This window comes from Myotis nattereri (genome assembly GCF_964212035.1).
Source record: "Myotis nattereri genome assembly, chromosome: 3".
NCBI classification, from domain to species: domain Eukaryota; kingdom Metazoa; phylum Chordata; class Mammalia; order Chiroptera; family Vespertilionidae; genus Myotis; species Myotis nattereri.
In genome coordinates this window covers 196,522,563-196,532,913 of record NC_138077.1, presented here as the reverse complement: position 1 = coordinate 196,532,913, position 10,351 = coordinate 196,522,563, and the positions used below count along the sequence as shown (strand labels likewise).

Here is a 10,351-nt window from a genome sequence, read left to right as displayed (position 1 = left end):
ACCCACACACTGCACTGCCTCTCACCACTGAGCGTCCCGTCCTCCATCATCTCCGGACCTCGGCACGTGCCGTTCCCTCTGCCTACATCCCTCTCTGTCCAGACACAGTTAGGTCTCTCGGCTCCACACCCCCTCGTGCCTGGTGCTGCCCCAGCATCCCACTCCATTGTAATTGCTTGTTTAACTGTCTGCTCTCCCCATAGACACTGCGGGGGCAGCAACCATATCCGCCTCTGAATCCCCAGACAGTTCCTGGCACGAAGTAGAAAGAGGAAATGGACTCATCAAGTCAGACTTTGCCAATCTGAAGGATCTGTGTGTTGCCTTAAAAGCCCGGAATACCCTAATTTAGGGCCTAAGATATGAAGACGGCAGACGAGCGGAGGGGATGCGAGAAAGCTGCCTCTGAGGCTGGGAAGGCCTGTGCCCCTCCTTCCTTTCTCTTCAGCTGACCCGGTTCCTGGACTTAGGAGAAAAATCCATGAACTGTTTTTTTTGCTGACCACAGTAACAGAAGAGACTATAAATTCCGCCTTCCATCTGGTTCTTCATGGTCCAAGAAAATACAGCCATTTCAAACTCCAGGGAGATGAGCACTCAGATCATGAAAGCGTAAACCTAACCATCATGGAATCTGACTCAAGAACCAAAGTGAAGAAAGCATCACTTATTCTGTCAGGATCGATGCCCGGGTGGCCCTCCAAGGGGCTGAGCTTGATGTTTTCCCACGGCGACTTTCCTCTCTGGTCTTCAAAGCCGTCCTGCCTGATGCAACAGCTGGTCCTTGCTTCTTTCTTTCTTTCTAGTGGCGCCAACGTGCTCCTTGTCATCAGTTCGCACTTCACTGTGTGGGCTGAGGGGGAAGCTGGCCTTCCGATGGGAGCACTTTCACATCTGTCCTCATCCGCTGTCCAAAACTGGCTGCTACTTCAAGGCAAGGGTGATGGGTTTGCTTTTTCATGGCTTATGTTAAAACCAGCGTTGACTGAGACTTGCTGGTGAGAGATAAAATAAGAATGGACTCCTCCTAAACCTAAAAACGTCAGGCACGCTCAGGAGTCGGCCAGATTTCATTCCCCTGGTCATGGCACTCCTCTGCTCCTGGCAGGAAAAGAATGGGGCAACGGTTCTGAAAAGTCGCCCCTAGGCTGATCTCCTGGTATTTGGAGTCCAACCAGAGAAGGGAATTTTCAGAACTGCTGGCAACACCAGCTCTGGAGAGATTTGACAGCCAGTTTGAAATCTTCAGCCAATTTGGACCAGCATCTGGACCCTCAGAACATTTCTGAACCTGCTCTGAGATCCTTTTGAAGTTTACCCAACTTGGATAAACCTTCTGGGAAGCTGGGGCCAGCAACAAGACTTCTTTGGAAGTCCCTCTGGATGTGCCCTGTTGCTTTCTCACAGGGTCGCCCACCCAGGACGAGAGGCCTGAAAAGTAGAGAATGAGAAGCTTGAGATGGAATCCTATATAATAAAAGCCTAATATGCTAAGTGTCCAGTTGTCCAGTGACAGGTCATCCTTTCAACCAATCAAAGCATAATATACTAATGATATGCTAAGGCCGCTCAACCGCTTGCTATGATGTGCACTGACCACCAGGGGGCAGACACTCTGACTGGTAAGTTAGGGGGACTGAGCAAGACAGGCCAGACACACGCTGGAGCCCTCCTGCGATCCCTCCCTGGCCCTCATCATGCACTGGTAGGGTCCCTCCGCCTGGCCTGCACCCTCTCTCAATCCGGGACCTCTGGAGGGATGTTAGGGAGCTGGTTTCAGCCTGATCCCACAGGCCACTCCTCTCAGGAGGGCGCCTGCAGGGCTCACAGCTGGCAAGCACTGCTGTGGTGTGAGCCTCTTCTGAACAGGATTGATTTTGGGTGCGAGCCTGTGGAAGGCAGAGTGGGGCCAGGATGAGCGGGAGCAGCAGGTAGGAGCTGCAGGTGGTGTTGGACTGTGGGTTTCGGCTGATCCCCGCAGGCCACCCAGAGGGACCCCATTAGTGCACAAATTCATGCACCGGGCCTCTAGTGTTTCTACAATATTCAACTTGCTATCTTTCTTTTTCTCTCTAGCCTTTTTACATATGGAGGAGACAGGAGATAGATCACCAGACTCCCAGCAGACTTTGAGGACCATAAGCTTAGATCTGATCGTGGCCTGCCCATGACCACTTTATACTGATGCAGCCTGTTTCTGAAGGCCTAGGCTAAGCTGTCTGGGAAAGCATCACATGTTAGGTTAACCAAGGATGCCATTTGCAGTCAGGAGAGCTGGTGACAGGGCCATACATCAGTACAGGCAGGAGGTTTCACCTCATTTCCCAGAGAAGCATTCCCTGGTTGCCTAGGCCAGGGGCTGGAGCCAATCTTCCCTCCTGTTTCACAGGCTTTCGAATCACAGAATTACTGGAGCAGCAAGAAGAAACTGTACTTGGAGGTGCTGCCAGGCAGACGAACAGCCTTCAGCATTGGGTGGCATTTCCCAAGGTGCAACCTGCCTTAGCTTTGGGTCACACTCAAGAAGTGAAAAGGGTAGGTGAGGTACCAACCACTGTTTTCTTTAGAAAAGCAACTAGGGAGGGGCCTTTCTGAGCTGGGGTCGGGGTCTTCAATCCTGCTTTTGGCTCACTAGTAGGGAAAGGCCGAGTGCTGCCCCTTTTCTGACTCTGAGAAGTGTGCTGTGAGGGACAGGACACAAGTCCAGAGGACCAACGGGCGGTTGAGAAGCAGCTGGAGAGGAGAGCTGAGCCGGGGCCCCGTGGACAGCAGCATCCCACAACTCCACTGGGTTGGCCACAGATGATGAGGGAAATGCCCTTTTTGACTCTGGAACCAAATGACCGAGGAAGAGGAGGGGGAGAGCAGCTGCAGCACCAGAGAAACCCCACTGAAAGTGAGACTACAAATCGTTTTTATTTTTTATTTATTGATAAAAAAATATCAATAGCAATTAAAAACTCAGAACATTCACAACCCATCACAGAGTCTTATAAGTTTTAGCCATTTGTTCCCCATGGAGTCCTTCATCTAACGGAGATGGTGATGTCAGCCAAAAGGCCCCTTCATGCTTTTCATGGGTGGGTACTGCTGCTCCATTGGCATGGCCCCAAAGCAGTCCGAGGGGTTACAGTGGCCAGTCTTGCCCGGCTGGCCCATGGGGCCTGGCGGGCCGGGGATGCCGGGAATGCCTTGTTGGCCCATCGGTCCAGTTGCACCCATCTTGCCATACCCTGGAGGACCTTGAGGACCTGGAGAGGGAAGTCAGAAAAGGAAAATCAGGAGGCCCAGACTACAGGAAAGAAGAATGGCTGTGCTCAGAAACACCTTACATTTGATGAATGCTTCTCAGGTTATAACACGTTCTCATGAGACCCGACCGGACCCTTACATTAATCTAACAACAACAACACTATTGGCTAGTTTTACTGAGAGCTTCCATGCATCAGGCCCAAGGCCGAGCGCTTTTCATGCATTATTCATTGAATCTTCACAGCAGTTCCGTGAAAAAGGAGCTATTATCTCGTCTTGTGGATGCGGACACGGGCGCAGAGAGGTTGCACACGTGGCAAGCGATGAAGCTGGGTCTCGGTGCCAGGTCGTCAGGCTGTAGTCGCTCTCTTTTAGGCTACACTGCCTGGCTGACGTGACCCTGTCAAGGTCATGCAGCCCAGCAGGACGTGAACTAGCACTCCCTGGCCCCACCGCATCTGACTCTTCCTCTGCGTCCTGCTACCCCAATTTAGGACTTGAGGGCAGGCACTGGCCCTTCACTCCCCCGCACACAGGCCCTAGCAGAGTGCCTTACACACAGTCACATGAGGCAAATGTTGGTGGATAGGCCTGTAGCTATCTGAGGGGCCACACAGCTGTGTTATAGGAGCGTGAAGAAAGGAGAGCTCAGATGCACATGATTCCTGGTCTGAAAGGCTGGCTTTTCCTACCTGGGGGACCCGGGAGACCATTTTCTCCTGCGATGCCAACACCAATGTCCCCCTTTTCACCTTTGGTACCAGGCAATCCTGGGACAAGAGAAATAAAATAAGAAGTCCGATCCCTGAGCAGAAAATGACACACCCAGTCAGATTATTAGAAATGCGCACGTACAGGCGAATACATTCCCAACAGACCTCACACAGCGCTCACGCGTGCCCCAGAGAACCGCGTGTGCACTTTGGGACCAGAGGGCAGCTCTACCTCTCATTCCTGGCAGGCCTTGCCGTCCCTCTCTGCCGATTTGACCGGGGAGCCCAGGTGCCCCTGGAGAGCCTGGCCGGCCGGGAGCACCATCCTTCCCTGGGGGCCCTGGTCGGCCGGGAGCTGCCGCCACCTCCATGGGGAACTGAATCCTGGAGGTGTAGTAAGCCATCCTCTCTGTAAGAAAGGACAGGGACAGGTCGCAGGGCGCCCCGGGGGCTCAGGATGGCCGCCGATGCTGCAGACAGGCCCTGGGCATGGCGTCCAGAGACGCCTCTCTTCAGAGGGACGTCAGAGCGAGGGACCTGGGGTTGGTCTCTGGTCTCCCATGTCCGGGCCTCCACACTGCTTCCCACTGTGCTCCTTCTGAAGCACGGATCCAATGAAAACGTCTCTTTCCCAACACCTTTCATTGGTTCGTCGCTGGCCTCAGACTGAAGGCCGGCTCCTTGCTTGGCATTCAAGGTCTGCGCCCTGATCACAATGCCCAGCCCCTGGAGGGCAGGGCCCCTAGCATATCAGCGCTGGACGAGCAAATGAACAGGAAACAAAGGCTTAGAATGAAGCCACCCAGCCATCTTACAGTTGCTGCTCGCCCCACTATTCTGAGCTCCCTGCAGGCAGACTCGTTTGATGTCAATTTTCTTGTCTGTCTCCTTTGCTCCAGTGGGGGCTTGGGGAGGGCGGGAGGGAATCGTGTTATCTCTGAACAGAGCAGGTGACAAGGAACATCTGAAGTCTCACTGAACACAGCCTTGTAGGTGGGGGGGGGGGGTGTGAGTGGGGGGCAGGATATTGAGCTTTAGGAAGAGGAGGCCAGGGCAGGGCGGAGAAGCCACTGCCACCCAGCGGCTGCCAATTACCATCAAACATTTTAATGATCTCTTGTCTGATGAATCGCTTGATTTCATCGTAATTCACCATGTCTCCCTGAGAAAAGAGAAGAAAACCTGCCTCAATTATACTTCCAAGCTTGGTGCTCTCTCCCTGGGGGTAGATTTTATGGAAATAAGGAATGGGGGGAAGCAAAGGTCCCAGGAGCCGCCCACAGATACTTCATCCTAAACCCCCCTGAAATGGTCCAAAACATTGTGTGCATCAGTGCATTTTTCTGGGGAGAGGGTCCCCAACCCCCCACCCTCCCACACACAGTTAAGAGCCACTCGTATGGGAGTCATGCGCTTTCCTGTAAGATGTCAGCAGGCGGTTCTAAAATGGTCCATGCTCTATCCTGAATGCCCAGAGAGTGTCCGCGGCTGCCCGCCTCTCCTTACCATGGAACCAGGCACCCCAGGCAATCCGGGGCTCCCCATAGGCCCTGGAGATCCAGGGTGGCCTCTCTCTCCTGCAGGACCCGGTGGCCCCACAGGCCCCATGGAGCCACTCTTGCCGGGCCCACCAGGCATGCCAGCTCTTCCCTTCTCTCCTGCCTGGCCCTTCTGTCCGGAAGGTCCGGGGTCACCCTGCAAGGACAGGAAGTCCCAGTCCAGCACTGCCAAGTAGTCCCAAGTCTACCTCACGATGCCCCACTCTCCATCCTTCAGCCAGGCCCCCCGCATCTGCCTCTGGACCGTGGCCACAGCATCCTGACAGATTGCTCACTTCACTGCCCCAGGACAGTCCTTCTAGAAGACGGTCCTCATGGTGCGACTCCCTGCTTGAACCTTCTGCCAGTTCCCAGCTGCCCTCTGAATTAAGACCTCATTCCGTGGCCAGGCTTTCGGGACCCTTCATGGTGCGGTTCTGATCTCCTCTTCTGCAGCCTCATCTCCCTGCCCTTGCACCTCCCTCCAGACCTCAGCCGTTATCATTCTCTGATGCGGCCACACTGTCTGAGTCCTCCCCGCCTGAATGCCCTTCCCCTCCTTTCTACCCAGCGCCCTCCCCAACCCAGCTGACGTTCCTGTTTTCCTGTGCAGCCTCCCTGACTCCCAAGCTGAGCTGGTGCTCTGTCCCTCTGATCCCACAGTGCGGGGTCTAATTTTCAGTAAAACCTGCCATGCTCTAGAGCAGGGGTCCTCAAACTACGGCCCGCGGGCCACATGCAAATACAAATATTGTATTTGTTCCCGTTTTGTTTCTTTACTTCAAAATAAGATATGTGCAGTGTGCATAGGAATTTGTTCATAGTTTTTTTTTAAACTATAGTCCGGCCCTCCAACGGTCTGAGGGACAGTGAACTGGCCCCCTGTTTAAAAAGTTTGAGGACCCCTGCTCTAGAGTGTGACGGGACTGAGTGAGCACCTGGCCAGGAATGGAAGCAAGATCAAGCAGATGCTTGCAGAATGAATGAATGAATGAATCAATCAATTGATTAATCAAATCGATGAGTGAATGAATTTGGAATTTCCGTTCCCCCAACCATAGCTGAGAACCTCGAAACAGCCCCATCTTGGAAGTTTTCAGAGATAAGGTTGCTCCAAGTTCCATCCAGGATGTTTTCCTGTCCACTGGCCTTCCTGTGTCTCCCCTCCACGGCTAAAGCCACAGCTGGGAGTCAGGCTTCACCAACTAGTGAGCTTCTCTCAAACCCAGCCTGTGTCCGCTCACCTTTGGGCCCGGGGGTCCATAGAGTCCCTGTTTTCCAGGGGGTCCCTAGAGGAAATCAAAAGTCAAAGGTCAAGTCTTTGCAGCATCTCCAAACCACCCAGGGGAGGCAACGCTCTGAAAGGGCCCTCCCACTGCCTCGGGCCCCTGCGCTGTCGGGCGGGGCTCAGTGTGAGAAATGATGACAGCCTCCCTGATAACAGAAGGGCTGACAGCTGGAGAGGAGACCAGTGTCCCCCAGAGCACGGCCTGAGATGATTATGTTGGCTGGGTCCCTTGTCATAGACAAAAAGAGGTGAGAAGTCAGCATGAAAGGGCCAATCTGTGGCATATCGGAGGGCCTGGCAGGGACTGGTGCCCAGGAGATGTTTGTTCGGAGTTTATTATTCTTATTGACTCTTTTTGACCAGGTTCACGGTTTTAAAAAAATAGTGAAAAACAAGTCTCGCTCTCATCCTCATCACCTAGCGCCCCCCCACCCCCCGCCCCAGAGCAACAAGGGCCCGTTTCCTACACATCTGTCCAGAGGACATTTGCATGAAGAATGGTTACTGAATGCACAAAGGGGGCCAGGGTAAGGCGAGGAGCAAGCAGCAGCATTCCCGCGGGGACAGGACAAGCCCAGGACAACAGTACCTCTTTGCCAGCTGCACCATCCGCACCAGGCTCACCCTGGGAAGTGAGAGCAATAAAGATGTGATGAGTGCCAACTTCCCTTGATGTCACATGCCTCACCTTGCCCACTGGGCATGTCCAACCCCCATTCCACCAATGGGTCCTGCTCCTACCCCTTCCCCTCGGACATGCTGGGCACAGGCCCGGAAACTTAGACCTCACCCCGCACTCGGGCCTTGTCCCCGAGCCCCACACTGACAGCTCCAGGCTGCCCCCTGACTGAGCCCAATGAAGGAGGAGCCGGCTGCAGCTCCCTGCTCTTTGCTTGAGATCCCACATCTCACACACTCTCTGGCTCGGAGTGTAAGTTAGATGTTTGCTGAATGAAGGTGTGAACCAGAGATCTGGTCAGGTGAGCCTGCTCCCTCCCCGGGACAGGAGAGGCTGCCTCCTGGACCCCGCCCACCGCTTCTGGAAGATGCTGGGGAAGAGCAATCTGTGCTTGCAAGGCAACCAGGCAGACTCATCCCAGATCTTGGAGGCTCCTGGGCCTGTGGGCAGGGGCGGTGGAGGGCTGACAGGAATCAGAGTGAGTGGGAGTTGAGACTTGGTCCTCCTGGCACATGGGCTGACCGATCACCTCTGCTGGAGTCAGACACCCCATCCCAGGCCGCCAGTCCCAGGGCCATTGCTATGCTCCCCACGTTGGTGGGAAGTGCCCTGACCTGGGGGCTCGGGGGCCTGGGTTCCTGTCTCAGCTCCACCCACTGACTTTTCATCCCTGAGACTGACAACCAGTCCCACCTGATGGGGTTCACCTGCCTGGAACCTTTAAAAGAGGGAGTATTGTTGCCCTGGCCAGTGTTGCTAGGTGGTTAGAGTGTCAGCCTATGAACCGAAGGGTTGTGGGTTCGACTCCGGTTACCAAGTTTTCTGTGGTTACCAAAAGCTCCCCCAGAGAGGGGCAGGGCGGATCAGGGGCCAAGTGTCCCCTGCCGGACATCTGGTCGAGGGATCTCTACAGGCGGTATTGTGCACGGTCAGGGCAGCGGTCTGGTGTGCAATGGGCACAGCGCTGGCTGCTGAGCTTGTCCCTTCTTCCAAATATGATGTGATCCTCAGGCACAAGCTCCACGCTGCCATTTTCCATGCAAATAGCCTCCCCTTCCCCGGAGACCCCAGACATGCAGTGCTGCGCTCAACCAGCCAGGCCAGCGGGCCCTTTCCCTGGGGCTGTGCGTGAAGAGGGGGGGGTCTTACCGGGGGGCCAGGGTGTCCAGGTGGGCCCGGCTCGCCCGGAAAGCCTGCAAGGCCTCTTTCTCCAGTGGCTCCCTGGTCTCCTTTCTGGCCCTGGAGAAAAGGAAGGAGGGTGGTGAGAGGGGAGGAGAGAGGGAAAGATGAACTCCACAGAGCTGGGGCAGGTGCTGTGTGCCAGGGACCATGCCTGAACTTGAGACAGGGCCTGGGGTGGCTCCAGCCCTCTCCAAAGGCCTTCACTTCCACCGATGCCGTTTGGGAGGTCTCCGGAGGCAAGAGAGGCTGACCAAGACAGGAGAGGGTTGGGGCAAACTGTTCTCCCCTCCCCCCAGCTCCCCTGAAAGGAGCCCACAGCAGAGCAGGGCCCAGTTCCTGGGAGGGCGGGATGAGGGCGCCTGTCACTCACCACTGCAGAGATCCCCGCTGGGCCGGGCTGGCCTGGAGGCCCCGGTGGTCCCTAACGAGAGACAGAGGCCGTGGGTTGGAAAGAGTCTCCAGTACCAAGGGCCCCCGGGAGGTGTGGAGGGACCGGCAGCGGAGCCAAGCCCTAAACCTCGCCCTAAGCCCTCCTTCCCTTCAGTCTGGCACTTGAGCTTCTGCCAGAAGATTTGTGCCCGGGCTGAGGCCTGAGGGTCCCCAAGCTCACAGGACCCTCATGCCTGCCGCACAGGGAGTGGTACCTCTGGGGCTGTGCTGAGGGGATGAGCTGGCACCCAGAACCAGTACAGACGGCAGGCCTGAGGGCCTGGGTGTCTTCAGAGCCACACCCCCGCCTCCCCGCCATCCCCCCCCCCGCCCACTCCCCCCCCCCCCCCCCCGGCCCTGCCCCTTGTGTGCTGTGGGAGGAGCAAAGAGCAGGAGCTGGGTGTCTGGTCTGCGCAGCGGGGAGTGAAGGGCAGGGGCTCAGTGAAGGGCAGGGGCTCAGCACAGCCCCAGCCTCCCTGGTCTCCTAGAGACTCAGACCCCAAGGAGCGCTCCTGCCCTGCCTGGGCTGGCCCCTGCCCCAGTGCCCTCCCCCACCTCCTGCACCTTCCGAAGGCACAGCTCCAAGGCCACCTCAGAGCCGCACAGAGCCACCCAGGGCTCCCAGGGCACACACGTCTCTCAGAGCACGTCCCTCCACACTGCAGATGGAACGTTCCGGAGGCCTGGTCTGCCCTACTCATCTGAATGCTCCAGGAATGTTCTGGGCCCGGCACACAGCTGGGGCAGGTGGACAGGTGAGAAGAGGAACCCTGCGCCCCTCTTGTCGCCCCTCTTGTCGCCCCTCTCGCCCCAGCCCCTGAGCCAGTCTCCAGTGGGGACACATCCAGAGGGTGTGACTCCTTTCATCTGTAACATGAGGGGGGACTGAGCTAGACCTGAGGTCCCCAGTTGGGGGCCCAGGACCCCTTGCGACCTGTACAAATAGTGCGGAAGACCTGAGAGTTCTGTTTTTCCGTCATGAGCTATTTTTAACATTTCCCAAAGCCTGTAACCACGCAGCCAGCCACAGCAGGGCTGAGATAAGATGCCAGCGTGTTGATTCGCTTTTCTCTGGAACCCCACCAGCTTGCGCCCTCGCACTGATCAAAGGCGCCCATTGGCAGTTCTCTGCGTTACCGATGAGTAGATGGAAAATCCATTATTACTTAATATTCTCTCCAGGTCGCCTACCTCAGTACACGCACCGCCCACTCACCCGGCTACCAGACACAGGCGTGCCCTTGATGGCTGTCTTTCTGCTGCTCCCGCC

General features: G+C 56.1%; 1 protein-coding gene across 1 annotated transcript in view; it reads right to left on the bottom strand.

The window, feature by feature from the left end:
• Positions 1-2,897: 2,897 nt before the first annotated feature.
• Positions 2,898-10,351, bottom strand: part of COL16A1 (collagen type XVI alpha 1 chain) — a gene marked incomplete at its 5' end in the record, with an annotated part of 46,105 nt that continues 38,651 nt past the window's right edge. Inside the window, 9 exons of the mRNA XM_081086094.1 lie at positions 2,898-3,251; positions 3,945-4,022; positions 4,198-4,374; positions 5,061-5,127; positions 5,472-5,660; positions 6,748-6,792; positions 7,381-7,416; positions 8,620-8,709; positions 9,023-9,073. Of these exons, the coding sequence (XP_080942220.1) occupies positions 3,049-3,251; positions 3,945-4,022; positions 4,198-4,374; positions 5,061-5,127; positions 5,472-5,660; positions 6,748-6,792; positions 7,381-7,416; positions 8,620-8,709; positions 9,023-9,073 (936 nt within the window). The 3' untranslated portion in view covers positions 2,898-3,048. The remainder of the gene's footprint in view (positions 3,252-3,944; positions 4,023-4,197; positions 4,375-5,060; positions 5,128-5,471; positions 5,661-6,747; positions 6,793-7,380; positions 7,417-8,619; positions 8,710-9,022; positions 9,074-10,351) is intronic.